This window comes from Lissotriton helveticus, chromosome 3_1 (assembly GCF_964261635.1).
Source record: "Lissotriton helveticus chromosome 3_1, aLisHel1.1, whole genome shotgun sequence".
NCBI lineage: Eukaryota > Metazoa > Chordata > Amphibia > Caudata > Salamandridae > Lissotriton > Lissotriton helveticus.
The window spans coordinates 2,099,066,637-2,099,092,804 of record NC_136061.1 but is presented as its reverse complement, the minus strand read 5'-3'; the positions used below and the strand labels follow the sequence as shown (position 1 = coordinate 2,099,092,804).

General features: G+C 48.0%; 1 protein-coding gene across 2 annotated transcripts in view; it reads left to right on the top strand.

Annotated features, from left to right (window-relative positions):
• The window catches only part of MAN2A2 (mannosidase alpha class 2A member 2), a 709,606-nt gene that overhangs the window by 477,281 nt on the left and 206,157 nt on the right, over positions 1 to 26,168 (top strand). For both annotated transcript variants that reach the window (XM_078683269.1, XM_078683268.1), the window contains one exon: positions 17,264 to 17,500. In XM_078683269.1, coding sequence (XP_078539395.1) covers positions 17,264 to 17,500 — 237 coding nt within the window. The remainder of the gene's footprint in view (positions 1 to 17,263; positions 17,501 to 26,168) is intronic.

The following is a 26,168-nucleotide window of genomic DNA, read 5'->3' as shown; positions in this document are numbered from 1 at the left end:
ACGCCGGGGAGATGGACGAATATGAGTGGAACGAGGCGATAGCATCTCCTAAAGAAGTGGGTATCTCGGCAAGACTGAGACTGGTGCAATTAAAAGTCCTGCATAGAGTTTACTATACTAGAACCATGCTCCATCGCATACACAGAACACAACACCCTTTCTGCCTTCGTGGATGCGGGGAGGAGGGCACATTTTTCCACACTATATGGGACTGCCCCCGTATCCAGGAGTTTTGGCGACGAATCATGCGGACGATATCACAAGCGTTGGAGATTCCGCTGTTGCCCGATCCGAGGCGGTGTCTCCTAAATATATGGGAGGCGACCGACGTCTCTAGACATAACCAAACATGGGTCACAGTGGGCTTAATAGTGGCCAAACGAGACATCGCACAGAAATGGGGCTCAGCCGACGCACCTACGGCGGCACAATGGGGTCTTAACATGGATAGGGTCATGGTGACGGAGCGAGCAGTATACTCCAACAGGGCGTGCCCGGGGAAATGAAATAAAATTTGGTCTAAGTGGAACATATACAGAGGGAAGATTTGTGATCCCTTAGCGGAGGAGGAGCAGGACGAGTCTGAAGATGATGAGGATACGGGATAAGGGGCCACTTGGAACACACGAGGGAGAGGGTCCACGGATCTTAGATTGCATTGACACACACCGGACTTGTCCTGGGCGTCAGAGTGGTGGCGTCACCATAGGGATGATACCTGGGTGGTCCAGCACACACCTGATAATAGGTTTAGGGGATGGGTGGAGGTTCAAGACAGGGAATAAGTACAAGGGGGGTTCGTCCCTACGTAGTCATGGAACCTAAGTACCAATATTGTACGACTATAATGTGCTTCCTTATGTTTTCTTGTTATGTTCTTGTTTTTGCAAAAAAGAAAAAAAACAAAAACCACACTGATTGACTGAATAATGGAATAGCTGTACCTTTTCTCTGAGGCGGTGATAATGTAATGTAGGAAAAACGGCAATATGATTCGCATTGGATATTACTGCATGCTGACAATGCTACTGTGCTGGCGGCCAGCCCGGATGGGTTTCTGGCCTATAGATGTGTAACTTGAAAGGTACAATAAAGGTTTTTGAAAAATAAAACATTTTTAAAAAAATTCAGTTCCTTGAAGTTGGTAGCTCCGTCTGGTGCGTATCAGGAACCAATCTGGGAAGATGAACGTTGGAACGCATTCTTATCTCTGCTGGACATGCAGAGGCAGCTGGGCCCCAGAAATCATCCAACGAACACTCAATCAAGGGAAGGGGGTTTGTGAGCAAGCAATAAACTAAAATAAATAGTTAAAACAAAAAGCTAAAATAAAGAAAGAAACAACTAGTGCACGTTTGTGCTAGTGGAGAAGCAAACTCTGGGTCACAGAACAATCTGGGACATCTGTCCTAAAGCTAGGAATGAGTATGGAGACCAGCTCCTTCAGCAGTAGTAAAAGACATCAATAAGAACACAAATAATCAATGACATATAATGCATAAACTTCTGCATTGGGTTACGATAAAAGAGGTTTTTTAGAATGATTAGAATAAATCAGAACTGCACTCACATCATATGGCGCCAAAGATAATTACACACTCACACAATATTGGCCATAAATAAATACACACTCACACAATATTGTGCCAACGAAGATTACACATAAGCACACCATACATTCTTATTTCAATGAGATAAGACATTATCTATATCCTTCAGCTGAAGTATGGCCAAGGCTTGAGAGCGTTGCCAAGACCTTCTTTCAGCAAGAAAAAACTGAGACGTAACAGATCTGAAAGACACATGTAGTGATAGATTCCTTACCTTAGAATACACCCCCAGACTGGATCTGGAAAGTTTTCGTCAGCAGTACCCCTGCGTGTCGGTAGGCGTCGTCGTGCGGCTCTGTGTGCGTCATTGGCGCTGAGATGACGTCGCTGGAGCTACTTAGATGCGCCCACGTGCGCTGACATCAGTTCTTTCCGCACCAGCAAGCGCAGATCCGGGAAGAGAAAGTACCCAAGTCACTTTTTGACTGAGTTTTTTTCTAGGCCTTTTGTTTCATTTTCTATAAGTTGATCGACTCCTGGTGTCGTAGGGATGCCAGGCTTTAAGAACTGTGGGGACCGTCACCGCTTGATGTCGGTGATGGACCCTCACCGTGTGTATCTCTACTGCCTGGGGTGTGACCACGACTCCCAAGTCGTGCCCCGACTGCCGGGCCATTGCTCCGAAGACTTTGCGGGAGCGGTCCCGAAAGTTGCTGGAAGTCTGGCCGTCGGCTCCGTTCCGCTCAAGGTCCTGGTCCCGTGGGAGGTCGAGGGACCGGTCGCGGAGCCGTCACCATCGTTCCTCTGGATCTAAGACTCGCACTCGGGGTCAGGTAAGTCGAAGCATTCCAAAAAGAAGTCAAAGAAGCATCGTCACTCCTCAATTCCCCCTTGCCCGTCACGGCAGAGGGTGCGGGTGGTGCCATCCCCACGGCTCCCCCGGAGCCTGTGACATCGCTTTTCCGGCGTTGGCTTTGCGGGTCTGTTGGCAACGCCTGCTCAGGTGCAACAGTTTCTTGCTGCCGTGACCCGATTCTTTGGACCCCGCCGTTGCGCCTACGGGCCCCGCAAGTCCGACTGTGGGTCCTGCCCTTCCATCGTCGCCGGCACCGGCGCCGCAGGACCTCCCTGGATCCGTGCTCGGATCCTGGGAGACACCGGTTGACCTCATAACACCTCCACCGGTGTCGACCCCTCCTCTGGCACCACCTCAGACGTCGTCCGGCTCGGCCGCCGACCCCAGTTTCAGCCCTGAACTGGACACGGTGACGGATCGGCGTCGAGGTGGTGCCGGAGGGGGGTCGACACCGGTGGAGGTGTTATGAGGTCAACCGGTGTCTCCCGGCCCAACGCCGATGGGGCCCTTTTTCCTCTATGTCCGTCCTCCTTATTTCCAGCCTGTTTCACAGACTTCAGAGGAAGGGGAGGACTGGGAGGGGTCTGAGGACCCTCTCACACAACAGTGTGACTATGATCTGGACTGGTACAAAAGGGGGTGGTGATGGGCGGAGCATCCGAACCAATCAAACACTCACACCCAGTCAAAAGATCTGGGTTTATTCCATCACCGTTCTTTAGCCCACTCTGCCACCCCAGTTCAGACATGGCTATATGCAAATCAGTCTCACCCTGTGCCTCATGGGAACAGTCCAGCCCGAACTGCCAAGCCATGCCTTCCCGGGACCGGAAACAAGCTTCCGAGGACCGGTTGCTGGCATTCCAGCCGTCTTCAGCCCGGCTTGCTTGAATCCAGTGGCAAAGTGAGCAAGGGACTCACGTCTGAGCATACCCTGCCACACTTATGGCGGCCAAAGCGGTACAAAAGAGGGTGGTGATGGAGGGAGCATCCGAACCAATCAAACACTCACACCCAGTCAAAAGATCTGGGTTTGATCCATCACCGTTCTTTAGCCCACTCTGCCACCCCAGTTCAGACATGGCTATATGCAAATCAGTCTGACCCTGTGCCTCATGGGAACAGTCCAGCCCGAGCTGCCAAGCCATGCCTTCCCTAGACCGGAAACAAGCTTCCGAGGACCGGTTTCTGGCATTCCAGCCGTCTTCAGCCCGGCTTGCTTGAATCCAGTGGCAAAGTGAGCAAGGGACTCACGTCTGAGCATACCCTGCCACACTTAGGGCGGCCAAAGCGGTACAAAAGGGGGTGGTGATGGACGGAGCATCCGAACCAATCAAACACTCACACCCAGTCAAAAGATCTGGGTTTGATCCATCACCGTTCATTAGCCCACTCTGCCACCCCAGTTCAGACATGGCTATATGCAAATCAATCTGACCCTGTGCCTCATGGGAACAGTCCAGCCCGAACTGCCAAGCCATGCCTTCCCTGGACCGGAAACAAGCTTCCGAGGACCGGTTTCTGGCATTCCAGCCGTCTTCAGCCCGGCTTGCTTGAATCCAGTGGCAAAGTGAGCAAGGGACTCACGTCTGAGCATACCCTGCCACACTTAGGGCGGCCAAAGCGGTACAAAAGGGGGTGGTGATGGACGGAGCATCCGAACCAATCAAACCCTCACACCCAGTCAAAAGATCTGGGTTTGATCCATCACCGTTCTTTATGATCTGGTCTGGGCAGAGGATTTGGGGGATGGAACCAGCTACGCAGTGGTGTTACCTAGGGCAGCCGAGGCCCTCCACCTCGAACTCCCTACAGTGGCCGTCAGGACTAACCTCCTGACTGGAGTACTACAGCCGGCGGCAACCTCTTCGGAGCCCTTGCTGTCGTTTAATGACGCTCTGTCTGATGTCCTTTTGGGCACTTGGTCCAGGCCCAACACAGGGGCTCCTGTGGACAGGAAAGTGGCCCGACGCCATCGCCCGGCTCTTGGCGACCCCCTCTTTCTCTCCCAACACCCTACTCCCGAGAGCTTGGTTGTCAAAACCTCTGCTTCCCAGAACGCGTTCCCTTCTGCACCTCCGTATAGGGTATCCAAGAAGCTGGAGCAGCTTGGCAAGAAGCTGTTTTCATTTGCCACCTTAGGGCTGCGGTCGGTGAACACTGCATGCCTCTTGGGCCATTATTCCCACTCACTGTTGGATACGGTTCTGCAGGTGCTGCCCAACTGTCCGGAGGAGGCACTGACAATACTCTCCCAAGCTGTAGCTGCCAGGAGAGATGCAGCAAAGTTCACTATTCATTGTGAGCTTGATACCGCCGACTCGCTGGGCAGGGCGATTTTCACAACGGTGGCCCTTCGGCACCACGCCTGGCTGAGAACAACTGCCTTCTCAGGGGATGTCCAGAACACGTTGATGGACATGCCCTTTGATGGCATTCGCCTTTTTGGCCATTAAGCGGATAGTGCGTTGGAGCGCTTTATGGACTCACGGGCTACGGCTAAGTCCTTGGGTCTGTCGGCCACTCGCCCTCCTCAGCCTTCCGCTTTTCGCTCCTTTCGTGGCCACGGAAGGGGTGCCCCAACGTGTTCGTGCCACAGGCCTGCACAGCAACATCCTCAGTGTGGCCGCAGACGTGGCAACCGTCGAGGCGGTTCGGGGGGCCAGCGGGCGGGAAAGTCCACCTCAACCCTTGCAGCATTCACTGCAAAGCCTTCGTAGTCCTACCTTTCAGGCCCATCAAACGCCAGTGGGCTGCAGGATTCGCCATTATCTCCCCCACTGGCGCAACATCACATCGGACAATTGGGTGCTGCAAATTATCCAAAGGGGCTACTCCTTCCCCTCCGATACTTCCCCTCCAGCCGTACCACCTCATGTCGGGGGACCATCTTGTGCTTCTTCAACAGGAAGTCACTGCCCTCTTGGCCAAGGGTTCCATCGAGCGCGTGCCCGGGCCGGAAGTAGGTCGAGGTTGTTATTCCCACTACTTTCTGGTCCCCAAGCAGGACGAGGGCCTGCGTCCTATCTTAGACCTTCAGAATGTCAATCGCTTCCTCCGGTAGGCGAAGTTCAAGATGCTCACACTTGCTCAAGTCTTGTCTGCCCTAGACGTGCAAGACTGGATAGTAGCGTTGGACTTGCAGGACGCTTACTTTCATATCCCCGTCCTGCCGGCTCACCGGCATTACCTGCGGCTCACAGTAGACCACGAGCACTTTCAGTTTACCGTGCTCCCCTTTGGCTTTACCAGCGCCCCTCGGGTGTTCACGAAAGTGATGGCGGTGGTCGCTGCTCATCTCCGCAGACCAGGGGTTCCGATCTTCCCCTATCTCGACGACTGGTTGTTGAAGGCGGGCTCGCCCCAGGCTGTCGTCTCCCACCTCCAGACTACGGCCGACCTCCTGCATTTGCTGGGGTTCTCCATCAATGTGCCGAAGTAGCACCTTATTCCCTCTCAGAAGCTCCTCTCTATCGGAGCGGTTCTGGACTCCGTTTCGGGTTTATCCTCCCGAGCAGCGAGTCCGAGATATTCAGGCTATGATTTCAATCTTTCAGCCTTTATCCCGGTTTTCGGTCAGGATGACCCTCTGGCTACTGGGCTTGATGGCCTCCTGCATCCTGTTAGTGAATCATGCCAGATGGCATATGCGGGCTCCGCAGTGGGACCTGACGTTCCAGTGGGCACAGCCTCATGGCAACCTGTCCGATCACATACAGATCTCGGAGGCCACTGCACAACAATTGCAGTGATGGCTCACGGATCGTGATTGGGTCAGTGGCAGATCTCTCTCCCTTCCCCATCCAGAACACACAGTTGTGACAGACGCGTCCCTTCTGGGATAGGGCGGCCACATGGGAGAAGAGTAGATTAGAGGACTCTGGTCTCCGGCGGAGTCCCGCTCCATATCAACCTTCTGGAGCTTCAGGCGATCCGACTTGCACTGAAGACATTCCTTTCCTCTGTCAAGGGGAGAGTGGTGCAGGTGTTCACGGACAACACCACCGCCATGTGATACTGCAACAAACAGGGCGGGGTGGGGTCGTGGATTCTGTCAGGAGGCTCTACGTCTCTGGACATGGCTGGAACATCAAGGCATTTTCCTGGTGGTTCAACACCTGGCAGGTTCTCTGAACGCCAGGACGGATGAACTCAGCCGCCGGTGCATGATGGATCATGAATGGCGTCTGCACTCGGACGTGGCCCAAGGTCTCTTTCAGCAGTGGGGAGAGCCTTGGTTAGATCTATTCGCCACCAAAGAGAACGCGCAATGTCATCAGTTCTGCACGTTGGGATTTCCAAGGCGGCAGTCGCTAGGCAACGCTTTTCATCACGTGTGGAGTTGCGGTCTACTATATGCCTTTCCGCCTATACCACTTCTACCCAGAGTGCTGAAGAAGATCAAGAGCGACTAGGCCCAAGTCATTCTTGTGGCTCCGGACTGAGCTCGAAGAGTATGGTATCCCGAGCTACTCAGCATGGCTATCGATCCCCCGATCCGACTGCCTCTTCAGGAGGATCTTCTGTCGCAGCAACAGGGGACGGTCCTCCACCAGAACCTGTCCAGCTTGCACCTCCTTGCGTGGAGATTGAGCGGCGGCAGTTGACGTCTTTTGACCTGCCTCCCGAAGTTTGTGACGTAATCTTGGCAGACAGGCGTCCCTCCATTAAGACGGTATACGCCTGCAGGTGAAATAAGTTTGTGGCATGGTGCACAGCAAAGGCTGTGGATCCTCTTTCTGCTCCTCTTTCAGAGGTCCTTCTATTCCTCCTTTCCTTGGCCCAGCAGGGCTTTGCTCTGGGCATTATCAAGGGCTATCTCTCGGTCATTTCAGCCTTTTTACGGCTTCCAGATCAGCCTTCCCTTTTCAAGTCCCAAGTTGTGAATAGATTTTTGAGAGGCATTACTCATCTTTTCCCTCCTGTTCCATTCGTAATGCCTCAGTGGGACTTGAACCTGGTTCTGACATATCTGATGTGTGCTCCATTTGAGCCACTTCACAACTGTCCTCTTCGTCTTCTCACTCTAAAGTTAGCTTTCCTGGTGACCATCACTTCTGCCAGAAGAGTGAGTGAGCTCCAGGCTCTTTCTTCTAAACCTCCTTTTCTCTCTGTCCATCCGGACAAAGTGATTCTACGAACTCGTCCATCCGTCCTGCCAAAGGTTGTCACTGCCTTTCATATCAGGCGGACCATCACTTTGCCCACCTTCTTTCCGCCTCCGCATCCCTCAAACGAGGAAGAGAGGCTTCACCGTCTGGACCCAAAAAGTGCATTCTCATTCTACCTGAACCGCACACAACAGTTCCAGGTGGATGGCCAGCTCTTGATTGGCTACGTGGGCGCCAAGAAAGGTCGGGCGTGCACAAGTGGACAATCTCTCAGTGGGTCGTTCTGTGCATAAAGCCTTGTTTTCTTTGGCTAAAAAGGAGCCTCCTGTGGGGCTGCATGCTCATTCTACCAGGGCGACGGCAGCCATTTTGCTTTGGAACAAGGAGTTCCCTTGCATGACATTTGTCAGGCAGCTGTGTGGGCCTCGCTGCACACGTTTAACAAGCATTACTGCCTGGACAGCCAAGTCCGGAGAGATGGCTTCTTTGGCCGTTCTGTTCTCCAGGATTTTCTGGTGTGATATTGGTTTGCAGACCCGCCACCGGGGTTGGTATTGCTGGGGTATCCATTCTAAGGTAAGGAATCTATCACTACGTGTTTCTTTCAAATGCACGAGTTACTTATCTTCGGTAATGATATATCTGTAAGAAACATTAGTAGTGATCGATTCCTTACCTCCCCACCCAGCCTCCCAGTTCTGCAAACGGATTTCTAGGGTTAAGGTCATCCCTTTCACGGCCCTAGTTTCATGGCACCAGTGGTCAGTTTCTTGCATGGCTCTGCGTTCCTGGCTCGGAAAGTCATGTACAGAGTGTGGGCGCATCTAAGTAACTCCAGCAACGTCATCTCGGCGCCAACAACGCTTACGGAGCCACACAACTACGCCTACCGACGCGCAGGGGTACTGCTGACGAAAACTTTCCGGATCCAGTCTGACGCCTGGGGGTAATTCTAAGGTAAGGAATCTATCAATACTAATGTTTCTTACTGATATATCGTTACCAAAGGTAAGTAACTTGTGGAATAACAATAAACAGTGCAATAAAAATATACAATTTTATCAGCAAGAACTTTGCACAAATTACATAAATGATATGAGGAGAAAATGACCAAAATCCAGGCAAGTTGCTTAAAGTAAGCTGAGTGGGAACAAGAGGAATTGTGATATAGGAAACTCAGTCAGGAAGTCTCTGACTGCGAAGAGTTTCGTGCACAGTTAACCAAGAACTCCACGTTAACCAGAAATGAGCCAGGAGTCAAAACAATGGAATTCCACTGAGCACAAGAATTACATGTTGCCCACAAAGGATTTAGACTTAGTCATGGAGGCCGCTGTGTCATGGAGGCCGCTGTGTCACGGAGGCCGCTGTGTCACGGAGGCCGCTGTGTCACGGAGGCCGCTGTGTCACGGAGGCCGCTGTGTCACGGAGGCCGCTGTGTCACGGAGGCCGCTGTGTCACGGAGGCCGCTGTGTCACGGAGGCTGCTGTGTCACGGAGGCTTGTTGACTCAGGGAGGCTGCTGAGTCACGGAGGCCGCTGAGTCATGGAGGCTTCTTGAGTCAAGGAGGCTGCTGTGTCACGGAGGCTGCTGTGTCACGGAGGCTGCTGTGTCACGGAGGCTGCTGTGTCACGGAGGCTGCTGTGTCACGGAGGCTGCTGTGTCACGGAGGCTTGCTGAGTCACGGAGGCTTGCTGAGTCACGGAGGCTTGCTGAGTCACGGAGGCTTGCTGAGTCACGGAGGCTTGCTGAGTCACGGAGGCTTGCTGAGTCACGGAGGCTTGCTGAGTCACAGAGGCTTGCTGAGTCACAGAGGCTTGCTGAGTCACAGAGGCTGCTGAGTCACAGAGGCTGCTGAGTCACGGAGGCTGATGAGTCACGGAGGCTTGTTGAGTCATGAAGGTTGCTGAGTCGAGCTCTGGCGTGGCCGGAAACCAAGATTAGGAAAATACCACCACATACCGCAGCAAAGAATTAAAGAAATATAAGTCCGCTTTTCTTCCTCAGGAAACACGAGGAGTAAAAGAGGGAATGAGCCGAGGGCGAGAGGCATGTGTTGAGAACCTGCTAGGAGCCCTCACCTGACAGTCAGTCTTCCTAGGCAGGATGTAAGTGAGTGAAATGCACCTGGGGTTCACCCTGAATAGTTCCCCCACTACTGCTGGAGTGCGAAAGGTGGTGGGCACTCCGATGAATCCTGACAGTGCGATACTGAAAGCAACAGAATCCAACAGTTCTGTCTGAACTCGTCGGCCGGGGTGTCAGCAGACTCGTAAACAGTACCTTTTCATTTTAGCCGATCACTTTGGGACGAGTCTGTCATGGCAACCGTCACAGTTGTGATGTGAAGTGAAACAGTGCGGTGCAGGCTGCAGCTCAGTGACGGTCATCCAGTGTATGTCATTGAAAACAGGACTGTGATGCGGAGTGAGGTGGTGCTCTTTGCGGTGCTGACAGATCACTGTGCAAAGGACAGAGCCTGTTTGTGGGAGCTGGGTCCGGTCAGCCAAGACCGCGGCGTGGGACGAGGCAGTGCGTCGTAAGACTTACGAGCGGTGACCCCAGCCATGATGAGGTCATGGGTGTCGAAGTCAGCAGGAAGCGACGGCGTCGGTGAGACCAGGGCGGTGAAGTTAAGTAGTGCGGTGCCCACAGGTCACGGTGCTAGCAGCGCCTCGGTGGCGCCAGCGGTGGTCATCGCAGAGACTGGGGTTGCGGTGCGAGATTCAGTGGTGTCCTCTGCAGTACCTTCAAGATGACGGAGCCAGCGACTGAGTCGGTGATGGAGTCGGTTACTTTTCCCCAACTGAGGCAACTGAAACCAGGGTTCTAGAGTCGGTTCCCAGAGGTCGGTGAAGTCTTTGCGGTCCCAAAGTCTTCAGAACAGGAAGCAAGTTCTACTTCAAGCCCTTGGAGATACGCAACACAAGTAAAGAAAGTTCAGTCCAGTCCTTTCACTGCCCAGGGCAGAAGCAGCAACTGCAGTCCAACCCGACAAAGCAACAACACAGCAAAGGGGCAGTACTCCTCCTGGCAGATCTTCCAGCTCTTCTTCCTGGCAGGTTCCTTGATTCCAGCGAGTTCTAAAGTTCTGGGGTTTGGGCCCCAATATTATCTCTTAGGCAGATAGTGTCTGTACCTAGCCCAAACTAGTTTGGTCCTCTCTGGCCTAGTTTCCCGCAGGAGGTGGAGACAGCATTGTCTAAAGCAGACCAGGCAAACTAAGGTGCACGGAAATCTCCTTCCACTCCACTACTCTAAATTCAGCCCACGTCTATTCAGCCCGTCCCTGACTCATCCCGGAAAGGCAGGACACACCTCGACCCCCACATCTCCAGCCCCTGTCACTACAAACCCAGACAGTCAATCCACAAACCCAGTAGAAGCACACAGGATGGCTAAGTAAGAAAATACCTAATTTCTAAAAGTGGTATTTTCAAACACAGAACATAAAAATCATCTTCACTAAAAGATGCATTTTTACCTTCAGAGTCCAGGCATATTAAACTCCATTTCACTATCTTATCTCAATGGGAAGTTATGCTTATAAGAAGTTATAAGTAAACTCCCATTCTACCTTATGGGACAGACAGTCTTTCCATAGTGAAAATACACAGTAGTTCACTACCAGGACATGTCACACACACTAGTACATGTCCTGCCATTAACATACACATCCGATAGAAACTACTAGCCGCTGATTCCTTAACGAAGAATTATCCCCAGGCGTGAGACTGGATCCGGAAAATCCTCCTGCCCAGCATCCCTGGGGGAGATGGGGGCCGTGGTGGCATCACACGACTCCTCCCTGACGTTGTCCACGTACGTGACGTCAGCAACGTCACATAAGCCTCACCCCGGCGTCAGTTTTTTCCTTTTCCGCGTGCAATGCGGATCCGACTGATGCTCTGGCCTGTTTTGGGCCTTTTAGCCTTTAACGCTGGTGGCGTGTGTGTGGCAACAGTGTGCGAATGCCTTCAGGCTTTAAGACGTGCTCGTCTTGTGCTCGCCAGATGTCGGCGACGGACCCTCACCCCATCTGCATGTGGTGTTTGGGGGAACACCACAACTCCACTGATTGTGAGTCATGCCAGCAGATGAAACCGAAGTCCCGGTCGGAGCGTCAGATGAAACTTCTTTACGCCCGCATGTCCAGGTCGGCGTCATCACCATGTCCGGCCCCCACGGAGGGTGTCCGGAGTAGCCGCCTCCGTCTTCAACATCAGCCTTCTCCCAGGCCGCAGGAGCATAGCTCTCCTGTCAGTAAGTGTCGCAGTTTGTCCCCGAGGGCTGGTTCACGGCCTGTTGGGGGCGTGGGCTCTCTGCGGGTGGTGTGGCCCCACGTGTCATCCCATCCCTCTATCCTCCGTTTCCCGGTGTGGGGGCATCTAGAGCCCAGATGGAGACATATGCAGCGGCTTTGCAGGCCTCGCTGGCTTCTCCCCGTCCTCCTTCCCTCTTCTGGGACGTCTGCGGATCCCTTGCTGTATGCGGGGCCCTCCGCAGCGTCGCCGGTGACTCCGGCCCCGGCACCGACTGGCTCGAATGCAGGTTCAGAGGATGTGGTGCCGTTGGGGTGCGGCCAATGGCAAACCCGCTGCGCGTGTCTGCTGCATGTCCCCATATGCATGTATAGGTGTTCTTGAAAGAGAGAGCTCAGCGCTAAACTGATGACCTACTCCACCAGAGTAGTCATCGGAAGTAAGGCAGCAGTTCCCTCCGCTCAGTTGGTTACAATGAAGCGGCAGCAAACCAGGGAATGCTGCAAAGGATGTCTGAAATCAGGTGCACATCCGAATGCCTAAGTTTAAAAACAACTTCCTCAAGTGACTACGGCGCAAAACAATAGTAATATCAGCTACAGAACTAGTATGTAAAAATATTTAAAGATCAAAACAAGCATATATATGAAAAGTTCAAAGGGATTTTATAGGGTTATTATAGGGATTGCATTTTGTTTTCATTTTAGTTTTTCTTTTTATAGTAGCATCTTTTTAAGATGTTAGTTTGAATATGGTTTTTACTAACACAATAAAATGCCACGCACCCATTTATTATGTTTTTTTTTGTTGTTCTATAGTCTGTACTGTTAGTTTCAGGGGAAAATACTAGAACGTGATGTCCTTGCTTTATATTGTGCTCGTAGGAGACGACTCTTTAATCCAGACTAAGTAAAGATGTTTTTTTGTGTCTCTGGCAGAATGAGATAAGGCCAGTGTTATCTAAAAAGTGTCTGTTTTGGATTTGAGGAGAGGCACTTCACACCAGATTTATCATGGAAGCTGCAGAGACATGTGAATGAGATGCAGGTCTGCAGTCCCCAATATTTGTTCTAAGTAAGAAGACAGCTGTGCAGGCAGATGTAAGTAGGCTTGCACTCTAATGATGGAGTAATACACTGAGGCCGGCTTCCTGAAACATTACACCAAAGTATGGGGTTAGATGTTTCCAAGTGGGTCTGGCAGAAGGGTACTCCCACCATGCTCACGCTAGTGATGGGGCATTAGTGATAGATAGGAGTAGGTATTAGGAATAATCAACCAGGTTGAATTATTTGTATTTTTCACCACTAATAATGCTGATAATGATGTGTCTCATCTGTCTAATAATCACAGTTCATGTTTTACTTACAAGGATTAGATCTTTTCAATAAACATTTGAAAATGTATTATTGTCTCTTCTTTTTGTGAAACGTTGGGCATGCAAAAGTGACAAATGAAAGGGTTAGCTCTGTTTCCACAAATTCATTGGGAATAAAAGTGGTCATGTTCGAGGTTGCTGACAACATCTATAACAGAGTTTAAATGCAGTACTGTGAGCTAGCCAAACCAGTATTTACTGATGATACAAGAAGACACAATCCCATTATTTATTATGCAGTTCTGTTGATCCAATCCACACCATGTAACAGGTGTTGGTAAGAGTTCAGCTTGCAGCAAGGTTACATGAATACTGGAAGAATTTACAGACGGATTGCTTGTCTAGGCTGCTTTGATGTTGGGGAAAAAGTGGATCCCTTGCCAAGTGAAGGAGAGTGTTCATAGCATGTGTTTGTGAGGCTGCTAAATGCTATTGCCCTGTGTGACTGATCCAAAAGAATGGAAGATGTCCTTTGATAATAATAGCATACTATGAAAGTTGTGAATTGCATCAAAATGGATGGAAGCAAGAAGGTGATTTGGAGCAACTACTTAGAGTGTGCAGTAACTTGAGTGACAAACTGTAGTGTGTGAGTTGTGTTGCAAGCAGAGGATGGAGACTGCTCTTAGAGCCACTGAACGTCACATCATTAGTTTGCATCTGGGAAAAATTAGATGGTGGCATGAACAACTTCCAGGAATAGCTAAAAGAAGATGGTTGGGGAACACTATTCCAGTCATTGACAGGGCCTCCAATCAATTTCAAGCAAAAGAATGTGGTTGGGGTGGGGTCCTTGCTTATTAGTGCATTGATTGCCATCAGGGTTGGTCCTGGCCCTTCTTCACTCCTGCTGCGGGACCCAAGCCGAGTAGCCCTTTGACCCTCCCAGTGCGTGTAGGTGGAGGACTGGTGCACAACAGTGGCAGGAGGCCTGGGCTCCTCCTGATGCTGACAGGGCCTTTGCTGTCTCCCACTGCCTGAAGCATTTGAACAATTGCATTAGGCCTGGTGGGGGTGAGCCAAGTCGTTGACCTCTAATTCCAGTATATTGCCAAAGGGACAACGGAAGCAGTTAAGTTTGCGCCCAGGTGGCTTTTTCACTCTGGTGGTTCACAAAACCAAGGAAGGAAACCGGAGTAGCAAAATATTGATGTTAAATATGGCAATGTCAAAGAACAGGAAAGAACATTCACTCAAGGATACGCTCCTGAGGTCTGCAGTGGTGAGGGGTGACTCCACTTTTACAAAATGAGCGAAAGACAGCTGCTGAAGTTGCCCTAAGCATAATTGACACCAGTAGCTCAGTCACCCCTGTTTCCCGGTCTTTCCTGGTTGAGCTTTTTCAGAAGCTTGGAGAAGATATTTCCTCTCTTAAGATAGACTTCACCAAGGAGGTGGACTTAGCAAATCTTTGGGGTAGAGTTTCCACAATTAAAAATATGGGGGACACTAGAGAGGAGTAGGTGGACGCTCACTTTGGGCAGGAGATATTGATGATCAAGGCCCAAAAGATTGACTTTCAGACCTATGCAGGTTATACATGATCAAGACAAGCATATAGTTGGAGAGTAACAGAGGAAGCTCATTTGTGGATGGTTAAGACATTGTCATGTAGTGGTCTTTAAAGAGGTGACTCTTCAACTCTTTCCTAAATTGGAGCTACATTGAGGTGGTACTGATGGATGTTGGCTTTATTGTGTGTTCCTTAAGGGCAAGATTGGTGTTGGGGTGAATCCAAGTGACTCACCATTTGGTGAGGGTTTAGATTCAAAGCCATCAAGGTTTATGTAATTGAATCAGAGTTGTACTGTATCTTGTTTCATTCTCAATAACGTCCCTAGGATGCACATGAATATCTTACCACTCACAATGGATGTCAAGAGGGCATTTGACTGGATTCACTTTACCAACCCCCCCACAGGAAAGTTATGATCTAAAACAGCTTTGATCCAAAATTCAGGGCATGGGTTAAATGCAGCTATATCTTACCTACAGTGAGGGTAAACAGTCTATGCTCCCTGTGCATGCTGATCCATGAAGGAGCTACACAATCGTCTCACTGCTACTTTTCAAGCTCTATATAAATCTAATCGTGGAGGGAATTGAGGGTATACCAGATATCAGGATTGGATCCGACTTACATATGCTCAACACGTATGATGACCATGTCCTATCCACACTGACTGACCCAGTAAAGTCTCTACCAGTTTTAGAATTTGGTGCAGCTTCAGTGTTTACATTAAATCTGCAAATGCCAGTCATTCTGAATGTCAATCTTCAACAACGCCAGCAAGATTTCATTTAAACATAATATTTCATCCAATGTGCTCCAGAAAAAGTCACATTCCTAGGATTACACGTTGCACTATTCTTGCAACCAATATCCAAACGGACTTACACAGACACATTGTCCTCTCTCAATAAAAGACACTCAACTTGGTTTCTCATGGTAAGGCTGCATAGCGGCAGTAAACATGATCATACACCCCTATATCCTATTATTGTTTCAGATGCTTCCACTTCAATCTCCACCACTCGCTTTTCAGGGACTGCAAGAAAATATAGAAAGTTTTTTGTGGACCTGTAAGATCTGAGGAGACTAAACTGGACAAGCGTAGGATCCAGCTGAGATGGGCCTGGAGTGGGTCCCAGATGTCTTCAGATACTACCAAAGGGCACAGACTTGCTGCATGGTGGAGTGGCACAGGAAAGTCGGAAAAAAGCACTGGTGGCTCATTGACTAATTGATTGTAGGCACCTATATCTGAAAAGTGCCTTGGCTTCTTAGAAAATATCACTCCCGGGGTATATAATCCTCACCCATGACAAAAGTCACACTGGCAGTGTGTTACTCAGCTGTGCACTTATATGAGCTGACTATCTTCCTCTGAACCCGAACACTCATAAATAACAACCCAGCATGCTTACGCCTGCCCGAGCAGAGGGCTACTTGAAGTGGAGAGAAAAGGACTGTGTGCATTATTTGGTGAAAATTGGATCTAGACCTTTCTAATCAAGGGTGGGTCCCACATTCCAGAGAGGATTACACTAATCAGATTTTACACTGGATGCTGCAGAGATGGTTAAGCCCAACGCCGCTAGACAATTGACCCTTTAGAAAAATGTCTGCTATCCAAAGAGAGCGACTACCAGATACTCTTGGAAATATACTAAATGCTCCTGCAAGCACATGTTATCGTCGAGTTCCATAGAAAGAATGAAGGGACTAAGAAAATAATAGATTTTACACCTGCGCAGTATAGAGAGACATATGCCAAAGAACTTGTCAACACACTTCACACACGCGAAGAGCTCCTCAAATTATTTCCTACTGATACTACACCCCAGAAATAGTGTACACATAGGACCTCAACAAATCAGAACAACCCTTGATTCTTGGCCTGTACGAGTCTTGGTCCCCCTCACAAACTCTTCTGTTACTGCAGAGGTAAACAGATGCCTTGGCCCTCGGTGTGGCAAAATGTGCTACTGTTGCCTTTGGGGCAAAAACACAAACCTTGAGCACTGCTCTTGGCCTAATTTGCTGTGGGAGGTCTTGATAATGGAAAAGATTACCATGATACAACAAACGCAAGCCAGTTTTGGGAACATTTGGAGCCCTTTTTAATTTTCCTTTCTGAGAACTAACTTGCCCCAAGCACTTGAAAGTGCTCAAACGAACAACCACAAGAGCCGATTAAAAGATATGGACCAGGATGATCTAGCGAAGCGGCCAACTAAGGTGGGCATGCAGTGCAAAATTGTATGATTACTCCCTATGATCTACAGTACTCAAATAATATGTGGGGGTTCACTCGCTGACAAACTAGGATTGTCAACTGTGATTTGTATCTTGGAATAGAGGGGCGGAGGGAATAGTAGTTACTATTTTTTATAAATGCATAATGTCTAATAAACCAAGGGATTGCCTACCTTGCCAGCTTTTCCTTGATGGCCAATGGCTGTAGGTAAATGTTAACAAAAACTCATCAAAAAGGAAATGTTTCGTATCCATACATGTTTGAAAATCAAAAATGACTAAATGTTTTGGTTTATAAAATTATATTATTGCCATTCATCGTTAAAATTCCACTGTCCTTCCTCAGGTGTCCTTTACAGCCCGCCTACCTGCACTCGGGCTGAGCATCTTCCAGCTGTACAAATCATTCGACAGTCACACAACTCTAAAATCCACTGTGCGAGTCTATCTTCATGGGAGAGATCTGACAGTCAAAAAGCATGAGGCATTTCCTGTCAAAGTGTTTGAGTCAAACACAGACGACATTATGCTTGAGAACCAGTATTTCCAGGTGTGGTTTTCCGGCATCACAGGGCTCATAAAGGTAAGAAACGTGTACCTCTTGAGCATCTTGCATGCATGACCAAATTCTATTGATAATAGCATGGGCTTTAACAGCTGATGATAAGGTTCACATGTGGATATTCCAGTGACTCATTGTGTTGCTTGGACATTTTGCTGTAGTATTTGCTAAGTAGTTGGGAAGCCTTCCGGTGTATTAATCTGACAGCACTATGAACTTTAAAGATGACAGCATAGGTATGTGTAATGTTCAATATTTTTAATTTTACCCCCGTTAACTAAGGTGTGGGTTATGTGCACAAACACTAAGGTGAGCTAAGGGATGTACTTATGTCGAATCTTTGTGTAGTAGAAATATTTGCCAATCATCGTCCAAAAGAAGTTTGTTTATAGAGGGTATTGTTTGTCGTAGCTGGAGGGGGGATATTTTAGTTTTCATTCACAATTTGAAAAAGGCATTCTGATATTGGTAGATGACTCCTAGTTAGATTGTTTGACTTATTGGGGGGAAGAGGACACAGAGACTGCCACACAGCAGTGGAATCCAAGAGACTGACCAGCATGCACTGAGACCTGATGGCAGCATGCACTGAGACCTGATGGCGGGAGGAACATGGCGGCAGTAGGCTAACTGCCGCGGTACTCCGCTCTGAGCCCTAGCGGAGCGCTATGCATTTTTTGCTGTGAAAGAAACGAGGACCTCGGTGTGTGACTCCTGAGACAATAGGGAGTCTACTGAATCACTGAATAATTGGAAGAAATCTATCTAACTGCCGAAAAGTTTGTTCCGGGCCGCATATGCGGTCTGTCTTCCCCGCCCATGTGTGTTGAGAGGGGCGTGCTCCAGCTTGCTTCGTCGATTCTCGGAGCCCCGGCAGATCAGCCGTCAGCAGATCAACCCTCACCGCAAACGCCGGGTTTGTGGCCGTGGTATCGGGCCGCCCTGGATCTCCGTCGTGGGAGACACTTGCGGTCTCTTCGTAGAGACCTTTGCTCCTCTGTGACGGCGGGGAAGGTGATTTAGACCGAGCAAGCCGACACAGCCGACATAGCGGTAACAGCAGCAACCGCTTCAGGATCTTCAACAGCCACAGCAGCTCCTGTCCCACAAACATCTACAACTTCTGCTACAAAGGAGGTGAAGGGGAAGCAAGGAGGGGGGGGGACAGCCGACAGTAAGTGGTTTAAGATACCTAAAAAGGGGCTACTTGATTCAGGGTTGGGGTCCGGTCCAGGTCTCAGTGTAAGGCAAGGAGAGTGCAGTGTGTTCAAAACTCCACGAGCTATCACGCTTAGAAGTCACTGCCTTAACCAAGTCGAAATCCCCTCAAATCTACATCCAGCAACTGTTAACAGGGGCCGTAGAGGGAATAGAGGCAATAAATACCAAAATCAAAACAGGGGAGGTCAAACTAGTAGGAAGAAGGAGGACACGAGCGGACCCCTTGCTCTGGGAGCTAGGCTGGAGTCTGGGGGAGTGACCCAGGGTACCGCTGAAGTAGGTCCTGAGCCGACTAAATTAACTAATTCTAACACCACTAAAACGCCCTCTAAAACTTCCTCATACCTCTCCTCTGAGGTGAAACCTAAACGTGCGAAAAAATCCAAGTCAGCCAAAGCAGTTTTAGATTCCAGCTCTAAGATAACGCCATCCCTGCGGTCCTATTTCAAGGCCATTCCCCAGGTGCTAGATTTGGTACAGAGCTATCCCCCAGCAGTGTATACCCCTCCAGGTCTATCTACGATTACAGCTCTGTCTAGCTGTTTGGTTTCGTTAGACTCTAAACTTCAAAATATGGAGGTGGCTCATAATGAAGCTCAACCTGGGGAGGGAGGTACATCCACTGGCATTACTTCGACAGAGGTTAACCTTACTCTCTCGTCCACTAAACCATCGGCAGAATTGGGCGTTGAAAACAATATCAGTCTTGGTGGTTCTCCAGAACTTGGTGAGGCACTCGCAACTTCTGCGGCACCAAGTAGTTTTGTTGAAGTAGAAGTCTGTAGTCTTCCGGGTGAACACATATGCCAAGAGGTCGATACATGCTTTGAGCCAGACGTTTCGGGATGTCAACATTTAGAGGGACACTTAAATGTAAACCAAAATATTCCACCGCAAGTTGCTCCCAATCCCTCTTCCATCTGTGACACCCCCTCTAGCCTCCCTGCTTTTGCCACCAGTATACCTCCAGATCTCTCACTCTCTTCACTACTACCTATGTTTTCTAATTTGTCAGCTGATATCAAACGGGGTTTTGAAGAGTCATCAAAAATTCAGAGAGAGATCAGATCATACTGCGAGTCTTTAGACAGTAAGATAGATGGTCTTTTTTCAAGAACTGGAGGGTTGGAAGAAACAGTTGCTGGGATGTCTCTTGAATTGGAAAATGCTAAGGAGGATATTGTTAAACTAAAAAGAGAGGACACTGCTCTGGCTGATAGAATGGAGGTCCTGGAAAATAACGCGAGGCGAAGTAACATCCGCATTTTGAATGTACCTGAAGGCAGTGAGGGATCAGACATCAAGACCTACATCATTCAACTTCTAAAAAAATCTCTTAATCTAGTTCATTCTGAAGAGGAGTTGAATGTTGACATTCAGCGGATACATAGGGACCCCTTCAGGCGAAATCTACAGAGGACTAAGCCCCGGAAGAAACTAGTAAACTTTCACACTTTTTCCCTGAAGGATCATATCCTCAACTTAGCCCTCAAACAAAAATCCCTATCAGGAGTAGGCTTCACTTTCCAAATAAGATCCGATCTTTCAAGGGCCACCCTAGATAGGCAGTGGGAGCTGGGCAGGAGGATGGAGGCCTTCAGGAAACTGGGTGCGACAGTACAGTTGAGCTTCCCTGCAGCTCTGAAGATCATGTTTAATAACAAAATGTTCAACATTCGTTCAGTTCAGGCTGCAGACGAGCTTCTGATGACCTTTGGTGCGCCCAAGGGGGCCGAGGGTGGTTCAGGTTTGGGCTGAGAGATTGGGGGCATGGTTACTTTTTCTGCTTTAAGGCAAAGAGGATCGAGTTTTTACGATCTTAGCCTCTCCCCAATCTTTTTTCAGCTTTCTGTTTCTTTTCTCTTTGGTCCCGAAAAAAAAGGAAGAGAAAAAAAAGAAATCCTCTTGATAAATAAGTACATATAACAAAATAAAAAATATATATATAAGAGTCTTAAGTAGAGCTATAATATAACACTAACAAGTGGGAAGGAGCTCCTTCTAAAAAAAAAAAAAAAAAAAAAGAATATATATATACCTTAAAAAATAAGGTGAAGGTGAATATGTATTTAAAAAATAAAAAGGGGAAAAATATGGGGAAGGAAGGTAGAAACACCCAAAAAAAAAAGAGAGAAGAATGTAACGTATAAATAAAAGATGTAAAATCACAACCTACCCATCTTGCACATTAAGGGATTTGACTTGATTTCGTGTGGAGCTACAACAGATTAAACTACATTGGTAGCATCATCTAGTCCTCAATAATATAAGTAAAACGCTTCGTGGGGGCTCAGAATGGGTCAGGGGTACCACAAACCGGACGTGTTCCGGTTAGACATACAAGGGTTCCTCAAGGGTGGGGGGGCAGGGATCACTTGGGTGAGGGTTAGGGAAAAAAAGCACAAAATGTTCCTCATTTCCGAATTGGTTGTTGAAAATCTTATTTTTATTTCTAAAACATGGACAGATTTCGTTTCTCAGACAAAGGTTAAGGGTTGCATGCTCTCAATGTCTAGCCTAACTAGTCATACCAGCCATGAGTACTATTAGGATTCTCTCCTGGAATATTAATGGCCTGCGCACCAAACCTAGATCAAACAGGATTTTACAAAACTTACGGGATTTTGATGCGCAGGTCATTATACTTCAGGAGACACATCAGGTTGAGGCTGAGCTACTTGATCTGGTAAATAAAAACAGATGGATAGATCTGTCTGTCTCTACCTCCCAAACAACCACTATTAGAGGGGTCACTATTCTTTTAAAAAAAACTATCACCACAAGACTCATAGCGCAGAAAGTAGACCCCGCAGGCAGGTGGGCTATCGCTACCGTGGTTATAGGTGGCTCACGCTTTACGATAGCTGGATTTTATGGGCCTAATCGAGACGACCCCTCTGCCTTGGAATCACTATTTTCCAAACTTTTGCACTTCCTAGAACCTGTCATAATAGCAGGAGATTTTAATATCGTACTCGACCCTTTGTTAGACAAGACCCCTTCTAGTCGACAACATACTTTGTCTAAATCCAGAGCTTTTTTACTTAAAGCTATGTGTCAATATGGAATTATAGACATTTGGAGAGTAAGGTCGGGGCAGAAAACTGTTTTTTCTTTCCGAAATTTTAAATACTACCATCGATCCAGGATTGACTTTTTTTAATAAGTAGAGCTTTGCTTAATTCAGTAAAAAATGTCACTTATCTACCATCCCACCTGTCGGACCACTCCGCAGTCTCTTTAGATCTTGTAGGCTTGATTCAATCCCCGATCAGGTCATGGTCTATTGATAGGTCCCTTCTTACATCTTCAGATGACCTGGAATGTATTAGAGCAGAAACACAAGAATTTTTTCAAATCAATATTGGTTCTGCGAGCTCTAGTTCTGTATGGGATGCCTTTAAGTGTTCCTTGCGAGGGGTTATCAAGAATAAAACTACTTTCCGCAGGAGGTAGTATACCCAAGAAGTTGCATCTATAGAGGCCAATCTGTCATTAATGCAATCTGAACTAGAGGCCTGCAGTAATGTTTCTAATCCCATTGCGCTGGCCAAACAGGAGAAGCTGCTGGAGCTTAAAGGGCAACTGGTTTCAGTACTTAATCAGCGCATTCTCCAAAAGTGGGAAGCTAGTAAACTAGCCCATTTTGAATTCGGAGAAGGGGCGGGTAAACTTCTGGCTTGGAAGTCTAGAACCGATCAGACTCGTAATAATATTGAGTTGATAACAACTAGTGTCGGTTCTGTATCTTCGGATCTAGAAATAAGATCAGCCTTTAAAGACTTTTTCCAGACCATCTACCAGGAGGACAACAACATCTCCCTCGAAAATATAAAGGAGTGGCTGAATTGCATTTCATTGCCTTCGCTTTCCCTAGAACAAAGTGCTTTTTTAGATAAGGCTGTCACGGAAGAAGAGGTGGTGACTGCGATACAAAACAGCAAAGGGGGTAAGGCGGCGGGGCCTGATGGCGTGCCCGCCGAGATATATAAACACCTTGCGGGCGATATAGCTCCTTTCCTTGCTGTATTATTTAATCAAGTCCTGCAGGAAGGAGTCTTACCGCCCATTTCTTGGAATAACGCATCCATCACACTCATCCTGAAACCAGGCAAGGTTTCTACTGACTGCGGTTCATACCGCCCCATTTCAATTCTTAACGCTGATTATAAGATCTTTGCGTCCCTCTTAGCCAAGAGGCTGGGCCAGGTCGCTCCCTCAGTCCTACATTTAAACCAAAAGGGCTTTGTTAGGGGTCGCCAGCTCTTTGAGCTGACGTACGACCTTATAGGAGCAATCGACATGGCGACTAGCTCCTCTATGCCTCTGGCAATTCTCACGTTGGATGCCACCAAGGACTTCGACAGGGTCAACTGGTTGTACCTGTCGGGGGCCTTGGAAAAATTCGGCGTGGGTCGGGCTTTCCGCAGAGCGGTGGAACTCCTATATCACAATCCATCTGCTTCAGTCTTGGTCAATGGCGGTCTGTCAGAACCATTCACTATAACAAGGAGCACACGACAGGGTTGCCCTCTGTCCCCTCTGCTCTTCAATCTCTATATTGAGCCGTTTGCTCAAAAAATTTGGGAGGACAATAACATCATATCTTTTAAATATAGAGATTGGGAAAAAAGGTGTCCCTGTACGCAGACAACATTATGATCATGACATCAGAAATTAGTACTGCATTTCCGGCGGCCATAAATCTAGCACTGGAATTCGGTAAAATCTCAGGGTATGAGGTTAATGCCTCTAAAACTGAAATTATGGCATGGAATAGCGATACAGCAGGTCTTTCTGAGCAACTAAGCAGCAACATGGGGTATCTTGGCTTAAGAATCGTTAAAGACATCAACTTGATTGCTTCTACTAACTTTGCTTTAGTTGCTAAAGAGTGTAGGAAGTTAATGAGGTCTTGGGGACATCCCACACTGACAGTCCTGGGTCGTGCAAATTTAGTGAAAATGTCCATTTTACCTAAGTTAACTTTTATTTTTAACACCATACCACTATATTTCGACACATCACTAATAGCGAAGATGCAGAGCGACATCTCTTCATTTATCTGGAAGAACAAAAGTGTAAGAATAGCTTGGAAGAAACTAAGGCGTAGCAGGGAGAAAGGTGGTTTGGCTGGTCCTGACCTCCAGATATACGCGTGGGCTTTTCAGATGATACACGCTCGAATGTTGCTAAAAATCCTATCAGACCAAGGCATAGGGATGAGGTTTACAGCATCACTACAGTGTGAAGGAGTGGGGCAGTCGGGTTTTCTTTATAAGTTTGGAGACCCCAAATTCTTCAAGAAGGTCAAACTGAAGGTGTTGCAGGGCCTAGCAAGAACTTGGTTCAATCTTAGAGTTGCTACTAAACTAGGATACCATTTGAACAGATCTCCTATATGGGATCTCCCTGCCGCCCCTGGTTGGGTAAACGATGTCCTGGTAATTCCATTAATAGACGCCGGAATTTCGACATGGGGTGACTTGTTCGTGGAAGGGACCATGCTTTCCTGGGAACATCTAGCGAGCAAGGTTGGCCCCAACTTCTCTAGATTGAAGTATTTGCAAATTTGAAGCTGGGCACCAGCACAGTCAGCTAGAGCTCCCCGTCAATCCAACATGCCTCTAGGGGGAGGTAGCCAACTGGAATCCTCTTTGCTTGATAAAACACCAGCACTCAGGGAGGTTTCCCTTTGGTACAACTTAATCTTGGAAGAGATCGATGGGGAATTCCATCTCCCAGACCTACTGTGGGGCTCCTTGTTGCCCTCTCTGAATTTGAATGATTTATGGTTAATGTCCTGTAATGTTCTGTGGGACATAGTCAAACCAGCCTGGCTCCGCAGCAATCAGCTTTTTACCCTTCATAGGGCCTACTACTCCCCCCAGAGTCTAAATTTTCAACAGGAGAACCGGTGGCATGTGCCCGGTGTGGTCTAGTGGCGGCCTCGGATGCACACATGTTTTATGACTGTCCACACTTGACGTCTTATTGGGATTTAATTGGCAACAAACTAACATCTTCAATAGGTTCCACAGTGGTTATCGATCTCCGGCTAGTAATCTTTGGTGTAGTTGATCAGAAGCGAAGTCCTGCCAATAACCTCTTGTTCTATTCTATCCTGGTGGCCCGTAGAGAAATCTGCAAGCGGTGGAAAGAGGCTTCTCCTCCGTCATTACATGACTGGTGTTCCTCAATGTTACAAATATCAAAAATGGATCTCGCCAGGGCTGGGAAACCAGATAAAAGAGCTTTTTGGCAGCTACTCGATTGGTCCCATTAGTTGTGCTGTTTTTTGTTTTCCCCCCCCCCAGGTCCGATGATTACGAAGCCATGGTATAGTCTCCCTGCTAAACATCTTCGCCCTTCCTCTCTGCGAATTGGTGATATAAGCAATGGTGGTAATTGGCTAATGGTAAATATCTGTCTTACAAGTAACAAGGTGTAAGGATCGGCAGGGAGAACGACATAGCTGTAGGGTTTCGGCAGATCCGTACATCGTTCATACCCCTACCAGTCTTTGACTGAGACAGCATGTCAACACCCCTCTATGCCATTCTTCCCTGTTCAGAGTCTCGGCAGATTACAACCATGGTGGAGATGAGGGCAAAAAAATATATATATATATTTTCAATTTTACCCCCGTTAACTAAGGTGTGGGTTATGTGCACAAACACTAAGGTGAGCTAAGGGGTGTACTTATGTCGAATCTTTGTGTAGTAGAAATATTTGCTAATCATCGTCCAAAAGAAGTTTGTTTATAGAGGGTATTGTTTGTCGTAGCTGGAGGGGGGATATTTTAGTTTTCATTCACAATTTGAAAAAGGCATTCTGATATTGGTAGATGACTCCTAGTTAGATTGTTTGACTTATTGGGGGGAAGAGGACCCAGAGACTGCCACACAGCAGGGGAATCCAAGAGACTGACCAGCATGCACTGAGACCTGATGGCTCAACAACGATTCAGTGCCTTTTGCATTTAAATGTATTCTTCTCACTCTTTCTGCACTACCAAAGTTAGTTTTCATTTGATCATGTTTTGGCTGCTTGAGGTTCTTTTACAATGTTGAAATATCTTTGGTGTGATCAGGAGCTCATGAGATGTGCTCCTCTTTTTAGCAACTCGTTTGTTTTTGGTGGGTGGTGGAGTGACAGAACTGGACAAAAGTGCACAGCTTGAGTTTTTTAGTTTTATAGGGAGAAGTACGGAATGCACTTAGACTTCTGGCCCTTCATGAAAATGCTTCTACTTCACAAATCTTCATTTTTAGAATGATAGGCATGACTATCATACACAGGTGTGGGATAGGACAGTGTGTGTGTGTGAGTGTATCATTTTCCTTTTTGGTTGATGAATAGCCATCGTGCAGAATGTTGGAAGGCACATTTTCCATTGTTGTCAAGTAGATAGGATAGTAACATATGACTGGCTCCTTCGCCCCCATCCCAGTTCGATAAAAATATC